This window comes from Spermophilus citellus, assembly GCF_964194105.1.
Source record: "Spermophilus citellus genome assembly, chromosome: 14".
Taxonomy (NCBI): Eukaryota; Metazoa; Chordata; class Mammalia; order Rodentia; family Sciuridae; genus Spermophilus; species Spermophilus citellus.
Window position 1 is genome coordinate 1,989,490 of NC_138194.1, and position 24,117 is coordinate 2,013,606.

At 43.2% G+C, this 24,117-nt stretch overlaps 1 protein-coding gene across 1 annotated transcript in view; it reads left to right on the forward strand.

The window, feature by feature from the left end:
• Positions 1–829: 829 nt before the first annotated feature.
• Positions 830–24,117, forward strand: part of LOC308633163 (ribosome quality control complex subunit TCF25-like) — a gene marked incomplete at its 5' end in the record, with an annotated part of 110,311 nt that continues 87,023 nt past the window's right edge. Inside the window, 3 exons of the mRNA XM_081265721.1 lie at positions 830–938; positions 3,417–3,552; positions 6,736–7,411. Of these exons, the coding sequence (XP_081121847.1) occupies positions 830–938; positions 3,417–3,552; positions 6,736–7,411 (921 nt within the window). The remainder of the gene's footprint in view (positions 939–3,416; positions 3,553–6,735; positions 7,412–24,117) is intronic.

Genomic DNA, 24,117 nt, shown 5'->3' on the forward strand with positions numbered 1-24,117 from the left:
ACCTGCTAAACTGGGAACCAGAGGCCTCCAGGCTTCCATGGAGGCCAGCCTCCGCCTTTGTTCTGGGCCCCTGAGTCCTGTGGCAGGCCCCTGTGGGAAGTGGACTCTGTGTATCAACTAGGGTGGATGGAGGGTCCTGGCTGCAGGTGTCCAGGCTACATAGGGTCCCAGGATAGGAGGACCCTGTCCCCAAGATGACGGGGACCCTGCCCAGCCCTGGCCTCCACCTCTGGCTCTGGCACCCCTTCCTTCCCCCGCCTGCAGCCCCCCCCAGTCCCTTCCCCTCCCTCCAGGCTCCCCTGGTGGCCACTGGCCTTTCCCTCCTGACATTATTCCAGAGGCCATCTCCTGCCCTCCCTGCCTGTCCTGTGTCCTCTGGGTCCTTGGTCCTAGCTCTGTGCTCTCGGGCCTCTGTGTCTGGGCTCCGCCGTCCCCTCTCCTGAGCCCTGGGCCCCGACTTTCTTCTCTGTCCCTTGTTCTCTGCTGCCAGGGCCCTCGTGCTGCCTGTCCCTTCCCATTTCACCCTCCCTGGTGACAGTCCTGGGTCACCATGTCCCCTGCTCCCGTGAGCATAGGGGCTGCTGGGCTCAGAGAGCGGTGGACCCCCCTCTGCCCCCCGCCTCCCCATGGGCCCTGGGCACCCAGCCTGCCCAGCCATCCCTGCTGGCCTGGGGATCTGTCCAGGGGTGGGGCAGGAGGACCCGCCTGTCCCCTCTGGGCAGGAATGTGCCTTGCAGCAGGATGTCCTGGCCGGGTGGTGTCCTCACCCCTGTGAGGTGGGTCCTCACTGGTGTTCGAGTCTGGGGCTTGTGGGCGGCATGGGGCTAAGATGGGCCGCTGTGTTGTCCCGGTGACTGTCTTTGCCCTCAGGATCCTTCCTGTCACCTCTCCTGTGTCTCCAGGGAGACAGACGGGAAACCACACTGCTCCTACCCCAGGTAGGAGTGAGGATGGGTGACCCACACGGAGCAGGAGGTCCCCAGGAGCTCAGGTGGAAGGCTTGGTCCCTGGGGCACAGTGTTCAGAGGTGGATTTGGGGAAGGGACAGAACATGAGGGTGCTGACCTTGATGGAGCCTGGTGAGTTAATGGCTGCTGGGCACATGCCCTGAAGGGGTCTGTCCCCCTGGCCTCCCCGCCACCCACCAGGGGCCCTGGGCTGGCCGCTGCCCCTCGCCACAGCCCTCTGCATGGCCTCCCTGGCCTTTGGCTGAAGCAGAGTAGCCAGCCTTCAACTGGGAGAATGAATAGATCTCCCCCTGCGTGGAGTCGTCCTCCACTCCCTGGTTCCCATGGTGGGGGCGGTTCCCAGCAGCACGCAGTAGGTGCTCAGTAAACCGCTTCCTTCCTCCCAGACCAGCCGCATGGCTCAGACAGGGCTGGCCGGCCCTTCTCCATGCCTCACCCTCCTCATCTGGAATAAGGTCAGCACAGAGCACCCCCTGAGGCCTCTCGGTCAAGCTGGAATGGACTGGGGTCCCCGGGGTAGCTGCCAGTCAGTGGTGACTCCACAGTGCCACCAAGCAGCCACCGCAGATCACCATGAGGCAGGCTCGAGGTCTGGGGTTAGGGATAGGGGTGTGCCTGACCTCTCCAACCCTGTTGGAGCCCCCAGACCCTTTATGGCCATGTAGCAATGGCCACAAGGGAAGGAATCTTCAAGAGGACACATGGCCACCACGGGAGGACGAAGACCAGAGCTCCGAGTCCTGTGCAAGCCTGCCTCAGAGTGCTGTGTGGCCTTGGGGCAGCGTATCACTCTCTCTGAGCCTTGCTTTCCTCACCTCAGACCACCCTGGAGGCCTGGGCCGTCGTTGTCCCCTGTGTCCCTGTGGGTGTGTCAGGGCTGTGTGCACTTGGCAGTTCTCAGTTGTACGGAGCCTACTCTGCGCTCTACACAGGACAACTCAATAAGAAACTGTGAAAGTTCCTTCCGGGTCAGGCCTTGGGCTGGGCATGTGGTCAGAGCCAGCTCGTGTGACGAACACGAGACTGACCTTTCTACATACCTTATGGCCACTCACTCCTTTACCCACAGCACAGAGGCCCAAGCGCCGACTCCGCCCATCAGTGAGTTCAGCCAGCAGTCATTTTATTGAGCACCTACATGCTAGGTTTGTGGTCAGCACTGGAGCCCTGGCGAATATAGTGGGGGTACCATCTTGGACCCTGCTGGCTCCCTGTTGAGTGGGAGGACCTACAGTGAGCAAAGGAAACACCATGGAGGTCAAACTGGGAGATTCAGTAGGTGACCCTGAGGAAGTGAAGAGGAGCCGAAGGGTAGGGGAGGAGGGCAGCCCGGTCGGAAAGGCGGCTGGAGGGTGAAGACTGCAGACAGCATTAGAAGTCTCTGCGTGAAGGCCAGGGGAGCAGCCTGTGCTGAGGCCCTGTGGCAGGAATGAGCTGACATCACTGAGGGTCTGAGAGGAGGCCCACAGCACCCCCTCTGCACCTCCAGATTCCAGGGGGTGCTGATGACACTGGGGCTTGGGAAGGTCCCCCAGGAGACTAACAGAAGAGCTGCGCCTGGGCCTTCTCTAGGGCCACCTAACAGGCCCTGTGGACACAGAGCTGGCGTGGCTGTTTGATGTCAACTCCTGGGTGACAACAGTGGGTAGATTGGGATCCCTCAGACCCCAGATCTGGGCTTTGCTAAACTCTCTTGACCCGATGACTGAGTGTCATGTGGGTGGGGCAGTTTTATTCATCTATTTATTTGGGGATAATTATCAGTATTTTCTCCCTGTTGGCCCCACCATGGCCTTGGGTCCAGTCACACTAGGACACTTCTGTACATAACACATTGCAAGTGACAGTGTGGCTGGCGAGTTAGTCTTGGGGACCTCCTGGGCCAGTGTCTGCACAGGTAACCCCCGGGGAGGCTAAAGACCCCCCAAGCATGACTCAAACAGCCTTAGCCAGGCCCTTCTGAGCTGAGCCCAGGGAAACCTGTACCCTGTTGGTCAACCCAGAAGGTGCCCAGCTAGAGAACAAGGTGGGGCTGGTGGAGTGCTCTGGGGTGGACTGGCAATGTCTGCCCTGGAGGCAGCCTGGGGCTTTGGTTCTGGGGAACCACCTGAGGGTGACTCCCACTGCACTCAGGCCTCACAGTGGGGTCACCCCCAGGAGGTCGGAAGGACCCACCCCTGGCTGGGTGACAGACTGAGGGCCCACTGAGGCACCAACCTTTACACTGTGTCTTCCACCAGGAAACTGACTCCTGGGGCCGTATGAGTCTTCGAGCGCTGCTGTAACAGAGAATCCTGGGCCGGGTGGCTGGAGCAATGAGGATCTATGTCCTCCTGGTTCTGGGGGCTGCAAACCCAGGGCCAAGAGCTGGCAGGGTGGGCGTCTTGGGAGGCCTCTCTCCTTGGCTTGCAGAAAGCCACCTTCTCCCTCACTGTGTCTCCTTTTTAGATTTGCTCTATGTAGAAGAACCTGCTATGCTGTCTTCGATGACCTCACATTACCTCAGTCACCTCTTTGAAATATCCAAACACAGTCGCATTCAGAGGTACTGGGGTCAGGACTTCAACACAGGGTTTGGTGGCAGGTGGGGGGACCTGATTTAGCCCATAAAGGATGGAGCATTCACCTTGGGGGAGGGGGGAGGCCCTTTGAGAACTGCCCATCCACCCAGTTGTGTGTCATGAGGTTATGGACACATGTCCCCAAAGCTAGCTGCCTGCAGAACTTATTTAAGCTAGCTGCCTGCAGAATTTACCTGGACTGTGATTTACCTGGACTGTGAGTTAATCTATTGAGACACTGCTTTACCTGAACTGAGAGAACAAACTGTAATCTACAACAAATTGTAACTCGATATCTTTGCTAATGGTGTCATTGCTGGTATAATTTTTCCAAGGGCTTCTTGCATGGAGCCATCAATTGGCTTGGTATTGTGGCATTTTTGTATCCTCCCCTTCTGCTTGTAGCAGATTATTTATGGTGTTTGTGTAAAAACCACTATGGTCGTTATTTAAATTAAACAAAAGGGGGAATTGTTAGAGTTTGTACACAAGTCAGGATGGCGCCTGGCAAATGTTAGGGTCTGTACACAAGTCTGGATGGCGCCTGGCATTTTGCCAGAGGGAGTGGTTTGTGAAGTAACTCCAGTGAGCCATTAAGTGTGGAGATTCCTTATTGGTTGACTGCTGTATCTATTTTATGTTAATTAAGATAAGCTGTGTGGAATGTATAAATACCTCTGTTGTCCTATAATAAATGGCTCCCACTCCTGCTGTATCAATGTACACAAGTTTCTTGTCACCCCCTGATTATTTTGCTGCAGCTGGACTGCGGCACCCAACTCTGGTCACACCCACCCCTGGGGAATCCAAGGTCCCGTCCGTGGTACTGTGGCAGGGATGAAATGGGCCCAGAAAAGCCAACCCAGCTGAGGCTGGGGTACACACGTGGCCTCCCCGCATGTCTTGGAGGTCCTGCCTGGGCCAGTGGAGACCACCCGTCCCTGCCAGGAGCTCCCCATCCCCTGCCAGGCTCATTCTGTGAGGCAACCTGGGGCCTGGTAGAGCCCTGGGCACCAGATTCCCGCACAGAACCCAGAGCGGAGGTGGGAGGCAGGGAGGCTGGGAGGCCCTCGCTCACCCTTTTAAATAAACAGACCTGTGGCTGGCCGGCCAGTTCTCTCCCCGTTTTTCAGAGCAACATTTATGTACTGATGGCTGCGCATCGTCATGTGAATGGGAGCTGGAATCCTCCTGGGCACAGTGATGGGTGAGGAAGGTCAGAAGATGAAGGATCACACTTAAAAACTGAGAATCACCTTTGTTTTGTATTCACCCATGATGAAAACCAATCACCACCACAGAGAAGGGCAGAAAACTAAAGGTCAGGTCCCTCCCTGGAAACATGAATCCACACAACTGACAGTCGTTTACTGAGTGACTACTATATGCCAGGCAATACTAAGCACCTACTATGTGCTGGGCTCTCAAGTTACAGAGGCGAGCAGAACCACATCCCTGACCCAGCCCTGTCCCCAGAAGAGACCCCTGGTTGCTTTCCCTTGCTTTACCGTCCCAGAAATGAGCTGGGTGATCTCTGCCTCAGCCTCCCGAGGAGCTGGGATTACAGGTGGAGGCCACCACGCCTAGCCTGATTGTCACTTGTGTGTCTGTTTCCCCCACCCCAAGGTCATAAGCCCCTTCAGGTGTCACCTATACCTTATGCACCTCTTCCCATGTCCAGCACAGGGACTGGTGTGAGGTAGGTATGTGATAGACATTCTACCAATGAATCAGTGGACGGTGAATCAGTGGATGGTGAATCAGTGGACGGTGAATCAGTGGATGGTGAATCAGTGGATGGTGAATCAGTGGACGGTGAATCAGTGGATGGATGGGTGGCTGAGTCTTGACTTTCCACCCCTGTCCTATGCTGCACCAAACTCTCCTTAACGGTCCATCCAGGGTTTCACTGCTGAACAGTTAGGGCACATTTCAAGGCTCTAAATGCTTTCACTCAGATAATACCTGGCAGGACTGTAGGCAGAAGACTTCAGGATGCAAGTTGAGTCCTTTAAAGACATGGTCAATTTCTGCACAGCAATATGATAAGGAAGTCTAGAAGGCCCCCCAAAAAGCTAACCACAAAATTATCATATGAAAAAAATAATAAAAAATAGGAACTTTCTCCATCAAAAAATTATTTTTCACAGATTTTCACTGAAAATGTGGAAATAATACAAAAGTTCAAAAACAATCAAATGGATAAACAATTGTGGTATATCCATACAATGGAATATTACTCAACCATGAATATGAATGAAGTACTAACGCATCCTATGATTAGAATTTGGGCATGTAAGGATGCCAAAGGCCTCTTATGTGAGAACACTGCAGACCCCATTCAGAAATTGGAGCTGATGTGGCTTAGGGGGGAGCCCAGGTGAACAAGCCCAGCCCTGGCATAGGAACACACATTGCACAATGGTCTGGCTTTCCAGCTAGAAGATATCTATCTGGGCTGACAGTGGATACTCAAAAGAATCTATTTGGGGTGATTCTCTCCTTTAGAAACTCCTTAAGTGTCCCAGAGTACCTTCATCTCCAGAAGCATTATCTGAGAGTACTCTCATTATTTGAAGAGTTTTTCTCTATATTGAGCAGTTATTGAGTGGCTGGCAAGTACTTTCAGTTTTATAGGAGGGAATGTGCTCTCTCCTTTGCACTTTTATATTTTCTTACATTTTCAATAAGGTATGTGCCTGAAATCTGCATCTTCACCCCTCTACCTCTGTGTGCAGGGCCCACAAGATAATATCCTTAAACTGGTTGTGTCAGTGTTCAGATTATGTATGTAATGTTCTGTGTGTGTGTGTGTGTGTGTGTGTGTGTGTGTGTGAGAGAGAGAGAGAGAGAGAGAGAGAGAGAGAGAGAGAGAGAGAAGAAGAACTTGTCCCTCTAGCATCAGGACTTTGTGCTCTCATGTGTTTCATGTGTATAGGTATGGAAAGAATATGAAACAAGACACCATAAATTATCTTGTGTGGGACTGTTTGATTGCCGTGTGTAAATATTTTCTGAGTGATTTCTTTGGTCAGTGTTGGCCGAGTACCTTTCTGGCAGGACATGTGTTTAGGGTTTTAGTGGCGCATCTGTAGGTGTTGTTGGCATTGTGGACTATTGTGAATGTGACTATTGTGAATGCATTTGAGAGGATTTAGGATGTTGTCTTACCATTATGTGTTAGATCTGTGCATTATGTGTTAGAGCTGCAGCTCCTTCCTGTCAGCCCGCCTCCTGCGGCGCCCCTTGTCCCTGCCCCTGGCGCTGACAAGGGCGGCTGCCTGCGGGGGCGGTGCTCCCCTCCTCCTCCTCCTCCCAGAGGCTCAGCAGGTGGCCGCCTTTGACACTCAGCTTCACCTTCACACACCCCCAGCACTTCCTGAGTCCTGCTCCCCTTGCTGCCCTCAGGAGAGCTGGAGCCCAGGCTGTCACCAGTCTGGGCGGCAGGCACTCACTTCTCCAGTGGGGGCCGCGCCTGCACCCCGGGCCTCCCCGCCTGCCGAGGGCTCACCTCTGGCCTGCACCGCGGGCTGCAGCCTCCTTCCCCCTTCGCCTCGGCACTCCGGGACTCGTCTCCGGAAGTTCTCCCGAGGCGCTGGAGCGCCTCCTTTCTCTCCCGGGACTCCGCATCTCCCCCGCCGCTTCCCGCCCTCCCCACCCCCAAACCCCAACTCCCCAGCTCCATGGCGCCTCCGGGATGCAACTCCCCTTTTCCGCACACTCAGGCAGCACCCAGAAACAGCCCTCTTGGGGGCGCTTGGATCCTCGGGGCTCCGCGAGGGCACTCACAGCCGGGGGTGGGGACGCGGAGCCCCCGCCTGCCTCCCACCTGTCCTAGCAGCCCCTGGGGAAGGGGGTGACTGGCTCCTGTCTGTCCGTCAGGTGCCGGTTGCCCTGCTGACCTTCGCTTCCTAAGGTGTAGCTGAGGCTGCAGCCGCCAAGGTCCCCTGTTGTAACTGCTGCCTGGTTGTTTATTTCAGTGGAGCTCCTCCCTCCTCCTCCTCCTCCTGCTCCACTCCTCCCCCTCCTCTTCCTCCCCTCCTCCTCTTCCTGCTCCACTCCTCCCCCTCCTCCTCCTCCTCTGCATCTCAGCATTTGACAAGAGAGATGGACCCCACGAACTCTGGAGCAGAGGAGGGGGATCGGGAGCCAGGCCGTCCCTCCCTCCTCCTCCCCGGCAGTGACCTCTGCCAAGTTCTGTCACTGGGGAAAGGACACAGCGGAGGAGGCGACAAAGGAGGACTGAGAAAAAAAAGAAATAGGGTGGAGGGCATAGGAGGTGGAGAGGTGGGGCAATTCTCCCTGGGCCATCGAAGTTTTTCAGTATCTCTCCACCAAATTAAAAGCGATATAATTTTTTTTTAAAAAAACTCATAAGGAGAAAAAGAACTTCTGAAGCCATCAACATTTTTCTTTAGTTTCCACCTTAGAACCTAAAAGATTTTATGCTGCTATTTTCTACCAAATCCAATGATGGTTCTGCAGGCTTATGGGGGAAAGGCTTTTTCAAATTTTTAAAAATCTATCTGAATGATTTGCACTCATCCTTTTATTAATTATGATTTCTTTCTAGTCTATCCTAAACATGATTTTAATATTGTCAATTTTCCTTATGTGCCTCTCCATTAAAAGCATTAGTTTTCATTCAAAGAATTCTTTTTTGTTATTTTTTTTAAAAAATTATATTTCCCATGAACTGAAAGCATCTCCTGTCAAAACTCTAACCTGAGAACATAGTGAACTAAGAAAAGAAAAAAAAAGACTTTTGTAAAGAAACTCAAATAAAAACTATTTAATTCAATAATAGTTTGCATCTACCTATAGTTGGAAACTAATCTTTAACCCAGAAGTCAAAATGAGAAACTGTGTATTAAGGACTATCTAGGGGCTGGGGATGTGGCTCAAGCGGTAGCGCGCTCGCCTGGTATGCGTGCGACCCGGGTTGGATCCTCAGCACCACATACCAACAAAGATGTTGTGTCCGCCGAGAACTAAAAAAATAAATATTAAAAATTCTCTCTCTCTCTCTCTCTCTCTCTCTCTCTCTCTAAAAAAAAGGACTATCTAAGTTAAGATCTTGGATCTGCTGACAATGGTGTCAAAATGTGAAAAGAAGCACACCTAAAACTGCTGACTCCAGCAATTAAAAACATGAGAGGATAGCAGGCCCTCAATGTCAAAGAAAAAAGGGGTCAGAATCTTCTGGTAGAGTGCTTTTCTAGTATGTGTGAGGTACTGGGTTGAACACCCAGCACCACATTAAAAAAAAACAACAAAGAAACAAACTAATAATGATATTATATCCATCTACAGCAACAAATAAAGATTCAAGAAAAAAGGACTGTGTATTAGACTTGTGTACCCTCACTACTAGTGTACCCATAAACATACATATATATATATATATATATATATATATATATATATATATATATAACTTGTGCACCCTCACTACTTGTGTGTGTGTGTGTGTGTGTGTGTGTGTGTGTGTATATATATATATATATATATATATATATATAGAGAGAGAGAGAGAGAGAGAGAGAGAGTATAATTTTTTCCTGTGATGCTTTTTCAAGTAACTTATATTACAGGTGTGCATCACAATTCTAGAATCCCCATACCATTCTTCAAATTATTATTTTGAGTGGCTGTGAATTGCATTAAATGCATTGGGTTGAGTGACTTTGAGGGAGAATTTCCTTCCAATAGTAGGACCTAACTCAGACAGAAGTGCATTGACACTTATCACTGTATATAAGGTTAAAGCAATTTGTGAATAAATATGTATATATTTTTATTTATGGAAATGATATCACAGTTATTTTAAATCTTTATTTAACTTTTCTGTTCTCTGATCTTATGAAAAACAGCTTGAGGTTTTAAACTCATTAGCAATTTCCTTAGGCATCAATGCCCCCATATCTCTCACCCCTAAAAAGAGACTTACAAGTATAATTTTAAAGTTTTTTCTATTCAAATTAAAAATGAAAAACAAAAGTCAGGCACAGTGACATACACCTGTAATCCAATTGGCTCAGGAGGTGGTTGCAGGAGAACTGTGAGTTCAATGTTACCTTCAGCAAAAAGTAAGGCACTAAGAAACTCAGTAAGACCCTGTCCTTAAATGAAAAAGAAGGAGGAGAAGGAGGAAGAGGAAAAGGAGGAGAAGGAGAGGAAGAAAATAAGAGCTTAAACAAATTGTAACTAAAACACTATATTCAATATATTATCATGGCTTGACACTATGAAGTTATTAATACATACATGCACTTTTGGAAAATCATCTTAATATTCACTATTTACGTGAAGTCTCAGGTATATCTCAATTTACTGTATCCAAATTTCACATTGAGAGCTATGGATTCATTGACATCAGCAAGATGAAAGGCCTGAACCACTCATTTTTATTTCCTAGGTGATGGAATACACTTCCTGGACATATTCTCAACAGGGTCAAAGAACAGGAGAGACAGTGAACATTGAGACAGCTGACAGCTCCAACCCAGAACTGTAAAAATGTGGGCATTGTTTCTCACTAGATTCTAAGAACAGATTCATTCCCATTTCATATCCCACATAGTAAACATAAAGAATTGGTGTCACAGGAGGTGCATGGTGCCAGGTCTTCAGATTTTTTGGTAGCCCAGACTGTACAATATAAATACATTAAAGGGAAACTTATTTGCAATTTTACCTTGACACTAGAGGCAGGATAGAGGTGTTTGGCTTTTATAATTGTGTTAATATTCATACCAAATTTATAAGGTAGTGGGAGAATATTTTCAGAATTAAAGGCATCTATGTCTATAAATATTTTTCTATAGTTCAATGCAATTTATTAAGAGAGTCAACAAAATTTTAATGAAGAAAAATAAATCACTGTCCATAAGATGACTGCTGTTTTTCATACAACCTCTGCACATCATGTGATTGAATCCTGGCATCCAGCCTATAGTGAATAAATTAACTAATTATCTGTCACTATTTAACTCATTCTAAAACTTATTAGCTCATATTTGGGATGGTCGTCAATTTAGGCTCAGTTCACTTGGAATCTTTGCTGCATATGATTAGCTGATGGTTGGTAAATACACTGAACTTTAGAGTGTCATCTGGCTGCCAATAAAACACCCTGATGTTTTTTCCCAAAATAACTCATGATTAAAAAAGTATTGTGGGCTTGTTCTCATGGAGGTAACAGTGTTCTGAAAGCAAAAACAAAAACATTCAAATGTTTCTTTACCAGATACCTGACTGATAATCTTTCATAGCTACAGCACTACATAATCCATTAAAAAAATAAGAGACCATATTCAAAGTTTTGGAAACACACTCCACATTTTTCTAGAGTAGGAGTAATGCCGCAGTCTGGCTGGGCACAAAATAACCGAGCCTCCAAACAGCCTTGAAGGTTCAAACAGCAATCTTTATTCCTGAACTCTCACCAGCACTCTACACACACTTGCCGGAACACACTGCCTCCACTGGGCTCCGCATGTCAATTCTCTCAGAACCCCGCGAGAACTCAATGGGAATTCCAAAGTAGCGGGCGCCCAAGGCAGCAGGATCTGCCCTAATCCCAGAGCTGTCCTAATTCCGGAGCAGGGTCACCTTTCAATCATTCCCTCTGCCAAAAATGTCAGGCGTCATTCTGACTAAAATGTGGCTCTTAACAGAGTAAAAACATATCATCTACTTTCTGTATATAGATGAAGCTGAAGAATTGTTACATGTTGGCATTTATGATTATTGTACCTTTTAAAATAGATGAGGTTCACATAGGTGTTCAGTGTGAAAGAATATTTGGTAAGTCTCACAAGAATATTTGCTATGTAACTTTACTGGAATTCAAGTTCAACTCTACCTTATCTCAAAGCCAAAACTCAACCTCCTCTAGGCTACAAGAGTTATCAATATTTTCATATTCTCTTGGATGTTAGATAGTGACACTTATTCAAAAGAGCAGAATTTTTGTTTCTTTTGTACCAGAGATTTTACTCAGGGGCATTTAAGCACAAAGTCACACCTCCAGCCCCATTTTATTTTATTTTATTTTTTGTACCAGGGATTGAAGCCAGGGGCACTTAACCCTGGGCCACATCCCCAGCCCTATTTTGTATTATACTTAGAGACAGAGTCTCACTGAGTTGTCTAGGGTCTCACTTTGGCTGAGGGTGACTTTGAATTTACAATCATCTTGCCTCATTTTCCCATCCTTCTGGGATTATAGTTGTGTGCACCTTGCCCAACACAGTTGTGGTTTTGTTTGTTTGTTTGTCTGTTTGCTTTAGTATTTACTCAGTTGCTGAAGCTGTCCTTGAATGTGAAATCTCCCTGCCTAAATCTTCTGAGTAACTGATATTACAGAAACACATCACCATACTGGTTCTTTTTAGTTCATACAAAGGCAGAATTGGGATGTCAAACAGAAATAGACCTGTTAAAATCACTCCATCTTAAATGGTGTCTTATTTCCTAATATTTAAACATTGGACTTGTTTTGACACATAATGAGGAAATATTATTTTAATCAGGAGTCTGTTGACTCTCATTTTATTTATACAATTTGTTACAGTTCAAAACTTGATTTAATTTGAAAATATAATTTATCCTGTAATATTTCTGTGGTTTCTCTGCTTTCTGTTACAACACTGGTTTCAATGCCTGTGCAAAATTATGATGAATTTACAGCTAGAGAGAAGTCTATATAATAAAAATATTAATAGTATTAATTTTAATCATATTTTTGTTTCATATTTCTAACTTAATTAGCAACATGAAGAATTGAACTCATAACTCCTCTATCACTGAGTTATACTCCCAGTTCTTTTTCTTCCTTGTTTTATGACAGGGTTTTTCCCAGTTGTCAAGGCTAATCTCAAACTTTTGATCCTCAAGCATCAGAAACCTGTATCACTGGTATTGAAGTGCATGACTGTGTACATGGCTATTTTGTAATGTTCTTAAAGTTGAGTATACAAACTCACCTAATGGTGCATTCCTGTAAGTCTAGTTACTCCCAAGGAGGAGGTACTTTCTTTCTTTTCTTTTTTTTAAAATTCATCCATGGTGACTAAGAAGCAAATAATTGCTTTGAGAGAGCATACAACACAAGCCTTACGTCATAGACTGAAGGATCTATTTCTAGTGAATGAAAAAAAATATATCAGATATATAATATTGTGTTGCATAATCACATGACATTTTGTTTGTTAACAGCAGCACAATGAAGAGTATGTAACATATTTAGTTGCATATATTCTAGATGATTAAAATAATATTAGTATGGCTTCAGTACATATGCTTTCTGAAGTTGCAGACACAAAGCAACTGACCAATGATAATTTGCATGAATGATAAGCTTGTCTGGGTAACATCTGGAAGTGGCTTTTAGTAATCCTAGGCAGGGGTCTTGTGTTCTGGTCAAATGAATTTGCAGCATACATTATTTTGGTCTGGGGATGCAGAACTCTGGCTTCTTACTAAGGGATTATTACAGAAAACTTCAGATGTTTGGTTTTCATGATGAGGGATCCTAAAAATGTGGATTGTTGGACAGGCCCAAGATGGCTATAGATATGCTGTCTTGCTGATGCTGCCAGCAGGTTGGTTTTAATTATGTATTCAAGATAATAAACACCCTGATTCAGTATATGTATTCAAGGTCATAAATATTTGTTTTCCAGCATGTATTCACTATGTAAAGGTTTTGAATGTGGCCTTCTTTTTTGAGATATATATGTGTCCTCTATAAGGATGCAGGAGGCTATGGCCACCTCTTCATAAGCATGACTACTATGCCTACTGTGCCTGATATATTTAAACTGCTAGAGACCCAACCCTTGCTTCCTGGATCTGATCTGCCACAAAGCAACTGGCATAGTCTTTAGGATCTTTTGCAGGTGAGAGATACCTGAGCCCTGATATATTAGTGGTGATGATTTGGGGAGCGGGGAGCACCTATGGAAATCAAGAAACATAGCACTCAGTGTCCACAATCCTATTAGAATTTACCCCTATGAAGAGTTAAGATATGAAGGGATGCATTTCTTTGTAAGCTTAAGGAAGGCCTCTGATTGCACTGTGTGTTTAAAAGAACCTAGCAAGTTTAACTGTCAAGAACTAGATTAAGAAAAGGCCAATCACTGGCTATGAAAAAACTGGTAGGAATAGCATTGATGACTTGTAGAAATAGCATAAGGACCATGTGCAGGTGCTAGGGCCACAGTATGAGTGAGTTCTACTTATGTGACAGAAAAAACTGACACAAAGCTAGATGTGGTGGTTCACACCTGTAATCCCACATGCTCAGAAGGCTGAGGCAGGAGGAACCCGAGTTCAAAGCCACCCTCAGTAAAAGTGAAGTGCTAAGAAACTCAATGAGACCACACTTCTATATAAAATAAAAACCAGGGCTGGGGATATGCCATAGGGGTTAACTGCCCGAGTCCAATCCCCATTACCAACAATACAAAACAAAAGAAAACAAATGAACAACAACAAAAAAAAAACTGACAAAAATGTATGAAAGATTGACACAATTAGAAAATCATAAGACAAACAAGAAGCTTATAAAGCCAGAGCACAATCAGTAGAGGACGATCTCTGTACTTTGAAAATACCCAAAAATACCCCAAAGTGTTGATTGAGTCAGGGAAGGAGATGGAAAATAAAGGCCAGGAAATCCAGTCAATGGTGATGCATAAAATGAAACAAGAGCAGCCAATTGCTCCAGTGAACTACTGGCAGGGCCGTCCCAACTATCCAATTTCAACACATTTTACCAATCAAGTGGAATTTTTGGACATATGAAAATAAATTAAGCATTGGGCAAGAGATCCCCTGACTCTTTTGTTTTTATGTCTGTATGGTTTAGAGATTAATAGCATTCTGTGTAGTGCCTTGAAAATGGAGAAGTTAGCACTGCTCTTTACAGCAGAAGTTGTAAAATATTCAATGCCATGAGGTTTTTATAGGGCCAAATGTGACTGAGTGTTTTACAAGGTGGCAGGGCTTTCAGAGCACTATGATTTTAGTAGATAGCATAGGTCATAAACACATTTATTCAGTGTATAAACTCAAGGTCATAAACATTTGCTTGAGTTTATGTACTTACTTCGGTAAAGTATTGGCAATGTGTCTTCTTTGACCTGCAGTTAAAAAAAAAATTTCTGGTTGCAGTATCCATAGCATGATGCATTATTAATATGTGTGTAATAAAACATATCCATTTTAAAATTTCTTCTCTGATGAAAAATTAAAAAATATATTTTGTTTCTTAATTTCTTTTTTTTTTTTAAAGAGAGAGTGAGAAAGAGGGGGACAGAGAGAGAATTTTAACATTTATTTATTCTTAGTTCTCGGCGGACACAACATCTTCGTTTGTATGTGGTGCTGAGGATTGAACCCGGGCCGCACGCATGCCAGGCGAGCGCGCTACCGCTTGAGCCACATCGCCAGCCCCTCTTAATTTCTTTAATTCAGTTCTTAGCCTTTTTTCTAGTTTACTTCAAGTTCATGCTAGAAGTTTTGTAAGTCTTTGCTCAAACATATTATTCCAATTGGGGAGGGGGGTAAAACAGTAAGAAATGAATGGAAATTCTGCTTTTAACATTTTTTTAAAATAATACTGAGTATTTAATTCAGGGGTGCTTAACTACTGAGCTATATTTCCAGCTTGTGTGTGTGTGTGTGTGTGTGTGTGTGTGTGTGTGTGTGTGTGTTTGACTGAGTGCTTCTTCTGGGTATTGAGCCCAGTGCCCTGTGAACATGAGGCAAGCACTATACTAATGTAGCTTTATTCTCACCTCTTTATCTCTTTTCATAAATTTTAAAATTTCTTTCTTTTTTAGATTTGCAATTTCTTTATTCCGTGTTGAATAATATATGCATGACTCCTGTGCCTCTTTTTTAAATTAATTTTAAGACAAGATTTTGCTGAGGTTCTTAGAGTCTTTGTAAGCTGATAATACCAGAGAAAATGCCACTAAACTGTAGCTTTGTGTTTTCTTTTTCTTTTTGAACCCTGCCCTAATATTAGTAGGGGCTACTCTTTGTTCTTAAATGAGCCCTAGCCAGTAATAAAGGCTTCCTACTGGAATATTGTTGACCATGTGTAGACTATTTTATTATTGAGGGATTTACTCAACTGGCGGGATATAACAGAACAAAATTGATGTCATCATAGTCTGATGGTAAAATATCTTTAAGTACATTCAAATATATCTTATTTCTATGCAAGTTGAGGCCCCCAAAGGTGTCAGAGACTGAGAATAAGGTAGAGGTTCAGGGTGCTGCAAAGAAGAAAAGTAGGGACTCCACACCTCATCTCCATTCATCCAAGGAAAAGGGATCGCAGGAAGCAAGAAGTCTGAAGGCCTGCCATGTTTAATTAGGGCAAAGAGGAGCAGGGTGAATTTTAGTGAATTAGTAAGAGTCCTGATAGATTTATTTATTGTCAAGTCTATAGAGTTTTTTACAAAATGAGAGAATCTGGGATCAGCTTTCTTGGACTCACAATGAATGCCATTTTTTTTCTTGAAGAGAGAGACCTTTGAGTCCCTCTCTCTCTCTCTCTCTCTCTCTCTCTCTCTCTCTCTCTCTCTCTCTCAATTCACAAATCTTTCTCTATATAATTTCTTTTGGTCTTATGTAATAATAGCCAACATTTATTGACTTTTTACTATATGGAAATGACCTGGCCAGTTGTTTTATGTGCACCATTTTATTTAATAATCGAAACAACTCTGTGGGAATTTACTATTATTACCCATGGTTTACAGATGAAGAAAGAGTTTCAGAGAGTTGAAGTAACTTTCCCAAAGTTACATAATAACGGAGAATAACAGAACTGGATTTGGATCCCATAAAACTAATCTCAAAGGTCTCTTTTTTAACATTTTACTTTCTTGCCTCTCTTCTGTGTTTAAAATGTAATATAGGGGCTGGGGATGTGGCTCAAGCGGTAGCACGCTCGTCTGGCATGCGTGCAGCCCGGGTTCGATCCTCAGCACCACATACAAACAACAATGTTGTGTCCGCCGATAACTAAAAAATAAATATTGAAAAATTCTCTCTCTCTCTCTCTCTCCCTCTATCACTCTCTCTTTAAAAAAAAAATAAAAAAATAAAATGTAATATACCGTTATAACTCACTGAGCAACTTATTAAAGTGGATCTCTAATGAGAATGTTTAAAACAAACAAAAAAAACAATCTATCATTACATATGCTAAATTCTGCTATTGTAAGCAGTATCTCATCCAAGCAGGATATATTTGCTACAAACTTATAAAACATCTATAATTTTATACTATTTTCACCTTTTAATGAGCCTAAACTAAAAGGCTGACCTTTTTCTTGACATGAAATGTTCTTTATTCTTGAGGTAAACATGAAATAAAATATCTGTACAAATACTCTTCCTTTGCAAGCACTTTGTATTCTTTTATTAGATCTCTCAGTGAAATCATAATCCTATGTTTTATACAAAAAGCTTTCTGGGGACCACCACACACTTTAACATCAGAATTTCACTGCTATTTTTGGTAAAGACTGAATATTTTCATGGGTATTTAATAAAAGATAACTTAATTTGGAGGGAGTGGTGTAGAGTAAGCACAGAAATTTGAAGAGGGGAGAAGCATAAACACAGGAAGAATGCAAAAAATGAATCTTCTTTGCAGCTTTTTTTTTCTTTTTCTTTAAAAGAATGGACTATTCTGAAAAAATTGGAAGTTAGTTTGTTAATCATAATCTTAAGACTTCCAACCTAAAATGTTAACTTTATGAGCTATCAAGATGTTACCTGGGCTGGGGATGTGGCTCAAGCGGTAGCGCGCTCGCCTGGCATGCGTGCGGCCCGGGTTCGATCCTCAGCACCACATACAAACGAAGATGTTGTGTCTGCCAATAACTAAAAAATAAATATTTAAAAAAAAAGATGTTACCCAACAATATTATCCCCAAACTCCACAAATGTTCATCAGCTGAATGGATAAATAAATTAGGTATATTCAACCACACAAATAAAAAAAGAACTGTTGCTATTTTTATTAATTCGGACATATTACATGGTAGTATATTGAGGTAAAGAAGACACCATAATGACATCTTATGTTTGATTGAATTTACATTCAGTCCAACAACAGATTAACCTATGACATTAGCAGTCAGAATGGTAATTAACCTTGGGACAAGGACCATGACAATACAGTGAGGTCTTTTGTTCCTTGAGTTGGATGCTAATTACGCAAATATAATCACTTTGTGCTGAATGCTTCTGATTTGTGGATTTTCCTGGCTATATGTAATAATTCAAGAACAAATTTGAAGAAATAACATAAGGAGTCCCCACCCTCACAAAGAAGGAGGAGGAGGATGAAGAGGAGGAGGAGGAGAAGGAGGAGGAGGAGGAGGAGAAGGAGGAGGAAGAGGATGACGACAACATCTACTGAAATGATATACCACAAGTGCTACTACTACCTGTGGGGAGAAAATTCATTATGTATCATTTAATGTGACCAGAAAGAAAACCACGTAGAAAGCTAACCATGCAACTTCAATTCATTTCTTAAAATCTTCCAGAATTCATTCTTACAATGAATTCTTCTCTCACATAAAACTATGGCTATCAATTAATATAAGGTGTTGTTTTATATAAAATTAAAAAAAAGCAGGAAGACATCTTAAAATATCTGGAATATTAAGGGTCTAAAAATCATCCCAACTATCACCACATTAATGCAAGGACCTCAGTAATGACCCAATCTCTACCAAGTTTCCTGCTGTAGTGATTGAACTCTACTGGTAAGGCCACAGGTGGGGAAAGACATTCAAGAAAATGCTATAAAACTCAAAGAAATGTCCAGAAAAGCACTGCCTTCTCCTTAGGTCTATAGTGGGTTCATCTAGGAATTTGTTTAGAAGATTTATATCTTGGTAAGGTAATATGACCAATTGTCAGATCAATTAATTCATTGTCATTCTCAGTATTCTGTAGTCCCTTTTTGATCAATATGGTGTACTGCATGATTGCTCAATATGATTCATATAAAAATTGATAGTTGGGGCTGGGGATGTGGCTCAAGCTGTAGCTCGCTCGCCTGGCATGCGTGCGGCCCAGGTTCGATCCTCAGCACCACATACCAACAAAGATGTTGTGTCCGCCGAAAACTAAAAAATAAATATTAAAGAAAAAAAAGTTTAAAAAAAATTGATAGTATACAAAATTTCATCAGAAATAATTATACCCTAAATTACATAAGATAATGAAAAATACAGATTGCTCATTTTTACTCAAAACTTTATAATAACTTAATCTGTTACAGGTGTAGAGTCCTTTTAGTCTCACAGTCTAGGAGGGAGGCATTGGCAGCTTCGCCAAATGCTGGGGGACTAATTAAATATTTGTATTTATTTCATCATTAGCTCTTAGACAAAATATGTTCCCAATCTTTTAAACATAAACTGACTTTTGATAGAGGTAGGGGACAGAAATAAACACCCAGTCTCTGTACATTATATAACATCAAAGTAGTGATTCAACACAACACTGAGGCAGAAAATGTTTCCAAGGCAATTATCAACCGGAACACATATTCCATGCTTACAGGCAGCTCAATTCCAATCATTTAGTCCTTTTTCCTCAACTAAAGTAGATCTCAATCTTTAATTCCCACATCTAAATTAAAAGTTCTCCCTACCTCAGCCTTGTTTTAAATACTTATCCTTCTAAGTTTAAATTTTCCTTGCAACCCAATGCCCAGTATTCTACTTCCTCCTTCATCTCAAATTATCTCTTTAAATTGTTTTTACTTATTATTATAGCCCCCTCCCAAGTCTCTACCCCAGGATAAGGTAAAATTTAAAGAGACTACCCCCTACATTGAAGTTTAACCACAGAGGCCCACAATACCATTTTCCTTGCTTAGTTTAGGAAGGATATATTTTAACTAAAATTTCATTATCATAAATTTCTTCCCTATGTTTCTCCTATTCCTCCTTCTGTTTTACACACAATCACAATGTAGCAAACTCTCAAAATGTGTGTGTGTGTGTGTGTGTGTGGTGTGTGTGTTTGTGTGTGTGTGTATGTGTATATATATAATTTTTTTTCATACAAAGACTTCCTAAAAATATATAACTGTAAGTATGCCACAAATACCATTTGGAATTCCAATGTTAGGGACACAGATTTAAAAATATAGTGAAGTTTTCTTATAAGTTATGTTTTTTTTTTTAGGGGTAAGAAGGCCATAGAGGATTGAGGGCCTTCATACAAGAACTAATTGCTTCACCTGAAACTACAAACTGTATTGCAGCACAACTCCTTTGAAGACTAAAACTTTTTTTTTTCCTGTAAAAGAAAAAAGTTGAAATTGTATGAATAAAAAAGAAAGTCTCTATACCTTGGCCATAAGGATACAAAATGTTAAATAACTCATTTTTCCACTTGAGAAACAGGCTTCCTGTACCGAACTAGAGCAATATGAAGTATGTATTAATAAATATTAGAAAAACACATCTCCACTCTCTACATTTTAAAGACTTAAAATCATGGTAAAATGGTTTTAGAGAATGCCCATAAATTTGGTTATCAATTCAGAATACAACCTAAGTGATAATTTGTGAGTGTCATCTGGGATCCAGGCAGCCTCATTAACAAAAACAAAAATTGTTGAGATTATACAAATTTAAAATTCACATATATTTTTACATATGGATTGAATTAATCTTTTCTTGGTACTGGTTCCCATGTAATAAAGAGTTGTTTGCAGGTTTTATTAAAAAAAAACCCATATCTTGGGCTGGGGATGTGGCTCAAGCGGTAGCGCGCTCGCCTCGCATGCATGCGGCCGGGTTCGATCCTCAGCACCACATACCAACAAAGATGTTGTGTCCGCCGAGAACTAAAAAAAATATTAAAAATTCTCTCTCTCTCTCTCTCTCTCTCTCTCTCTCTCTCTCTCTCTCTCTCCTCTCTCACTCTCTATTTAAAAAAAATAAAAAACCCCATATCTTTAGAAATTAAAATGTGCAATATTCCTGTTGAAAACCACAAAAAGAATTCCTTTATCAAAAAAGTTAGTTGTGAGACAGGATTCATTTGCATTAAACTTAAAAACTGACAGCTCAGTCAAAAACAATTCTGTTTGAAACTCTCATTCCAAGTATCTGCCACAAAAGTGTACACAGTCTATTATGTCATAAGTTCTGAAACCCAAAATCTTTATAAACATAGTTAAAAGTGGAATCAGGATCCAGAATCTAGAAAAAGCTCTAATTCACCTCTAATTCAGCTAGCCCAGTCTAATGATAGTTTTTAAGAAACTTGTAGCTAAAAACTGTTACCTGGCACACTGGATTTTTTTTTCAAAAGCAGTGTCTGTATCATAGCCCATGTTGTTTTCAGGCATTTTCCTGTAGAACCAGTGGCATCTTAAATTTGCAAGTTCAAATTGTGTACTTATCTCTGATACCTACCAAAAGGAGGGACTGGATATAGAGAAACATTTCCTGTCCCCTAAAATGTTTTGAGCACTGTAAGAACTGCTGCTTACTGTGTCCTATCAATATCAAATCTCAGGGATTCTTACAAAGAATTCAAAGGGGGATATGGCAGGGTGGGTTAGTTCATATTATAGCCAGTCTGCTTTCTGAAGAAGATATCCTGCAGATAACCTGATATGAGATATCCCCTCAGAGACCCTTTACATCTAATAATCCTACCAAAAGTCCATTTTAACATGTAATATGAATCCAATATGTTTACAAACATACTCAAAAGGCATTCAAATGTCAATTGTCTCATATTGTGAAGTATTCTCTTTTAAACATAAACCTTTTATTTCCCAAAGCTAAACCCAAAGAAAATGACAAGTGCTACAAGTTTTATAGTACAAAGGACAAGAGCAAAAGCATCTGATTTCCTGCCCTGTTCTGGTCTTCTCTCCCCCCCGCACTCTACATCCTGCAGACCATTTGTAGGTCTTGGTTGTTACAATTTATTTCTACAGTAGTCTTATAATACTCTAGATGCTGAAAAACTTCTTATCCTTTAACATTGCTTGGCTTAAATTTATGCACTGCTCTTAGGAAGGAAACCCAAAAGCCTTTTTAATGACCTACTATGGAAAATTGTCCCCACAAAGTTCAGATGCTGTGTAATATCAACTCCCTGGAATCCAACAAAGGAAATGACTTACATTCTTGGAAAATGAAGCCACTAGCAGTTTTCTCTGACAAACTACATCCTGTGGCAACTGAGAGTATTTCATACAAAAACTGCATTTAAATAGATGCTTATGAAACCAATAAACAAATAGCACTGGGTCCTTGAGGATAAGAGAAGGAATCACACATGGAAAATACAGCAAGAAATTATTTTCCTCTACATTTAGAAGTGCTAGAGCCCATACTTGAAGTCAAAAGAAACCTGAGAATTGTAAGTTTGTCTTCCCTTCTGTGGGTAATGCTCAGCTCCTGAGGAAAATGCTGGCAAAACCGAATCTTTGCTAAAATAAAATAAAAACAGAAACTAAAAATGTAGAAGGGACTCAATGACCTAATATTTCTTTAGGCACAAGTTACACAAAATTTTGTAAGCTTTCATTTCAACTTTAAAATATACTAGTTTTGACCATTTTTCATCTCTTCATCTTTTAGAAAATGCCCCTCTGTTAGGCTCTGCCATCCCGGGAATAGAGGTGTTGTTTTCATCCTTTTGATCTCCCACGGGTGGCCCCAGGTGGCCCTACCTGACAGTGCCTGGCCAGCCAGCCCAGAGAGTAAACTGTGGGGCTTCTTTTTTGTCGCCTGACCTAAGGTCTGCCAACTCCTCACAAGACCCACATTCTGCAGGCCACGCCCCAACTCACATGTCCCCTGAGATCCCTTCAGGACCAGGAGCTCCATACTGGAGTCAGTTTCCCCAATGAGGCACTTTCAGGGTCGTGGAGCAGAGGCTGCACTCTGGTCCTTTCCAGAAGCCAGGCAGCCTGGGCTCCAGGGCACACAGCAGGCAGCACCCACAGCCTCAGGAAAGCGGGCTCCAACGCTGGTCCCTTCACAGTGATGGAGAGCGACAAGTAAGAGCCCTAGAACAGAGTGCCGGAGACACCATCAAGCCCTGGAACCTGCGGAGCCCAGCGATCTGGGGACGAGTCCCGGTGCATGGAGCCCGGAGCACAGCCCGCACTCAATACAGGCCTCCTGCCCTCTCCACAGAGGGGACTGGGAGCTCCAGCCTCCCCTGCTGCCAGGCTCTGCTGCCCTCGGGCCTGTCCTCCCGCCCTGGCATGGGCGAACTCTGACTCCTGAGGCAACTTTCTCACCTGGTGCCCACCCTAGACCCGAGCGAACTAAAAGAAGAAGAAAGACCGAGAGAGGGACACTGCCTTCCCAGGACTGGGGACCTCAAGAAACCCTCTGGAAAACTGTCCAGTTTGGCTGACAGGGAACCCAGACGCCGCCGCTGGGGCGCGGTTCCCAGGGAGGCGCTGGGTTCCTTTTCTTCCCTCTAGAAAGACCTGAGCGCCAGGACTCAGACCCTCCTCAGCTGTGGACTTCTTCCTGCCAGTGCCCCCTGCCCGGACCTTTCTTGAGTCTCTCTTAATGATTATGTGACTTTTTGCACCACTTGGGGAGCAAAACAGAACACTTAGCCTTTTTTTAAAAAATAATTTTTAGTTGTGGATGAACACAATACATTTTCTTATTTATCTAATGTGATGCTGAGGATCGAAACCAGGACCTCACACATGCTAGGAAAGTGCTCTACCACTGAGCCTCAATCCCAGCCCCACTTAGCTCCGTTTTAAAACAGATCAACTCTGTTTGCATAAAAACAAGCAGGCTGGGGTGAGCAGTCATGATGCTGTTGTTTATTTATTTATTCGCCTTGAAAAGCACAGAGTGTTCAGCAACTATTAAGAATGAACACCTGGGTAGTGGCTTTGCAGGTTTTTTAGGAAGGCAGGTGAGTGCCCAATGCCTGGTATCCATGTGACTTACCTGGAAACCGGGCAAGCACCAAGGTTGATCTTTCTTTGTAAAAGGCTGCCATCATGAGGCTACAGCAAATATTTCTGACCAGTCAACTATTGAGCCCCAGTGCCCAGCTGGGTTTTACACATTACTGGGGTGAATCAACTCTTCTGAAATGCTTGCTGTTTTCTGCCTCCAGCCAGAAAGTCATCTCAAAATATTGATTAATTTCAGAAGGAGGAAAATAAGGTTCTAATGCTGCCATCCAGGTCCAAGTCTTCTCCAGGGCACCTGCTAGGCCTGCTGTGAGCCTCCATCAAAATGGTCAGGAATTCACTGACAAATTTCAAAGGGGCTGAAATGTCATTATTGTTTGTATAATTTTGGATTGATTAACAATAGCATAAATGACACAAACATGAGAAAGGTGGAAGGTATGAAGAAAACCTCTCATTGGCAATCATTTCTTTATTCAGTATTCAACAGTATAGTCAAGCAGTGGTTTACCTAGCATGGTTTATTTGGGGGGGGCATAAAATGGCTTAAGTAAGGATCTGGGTTACATAAGCTTCTTTCACTATATCAATGTTCTTTCAGAAG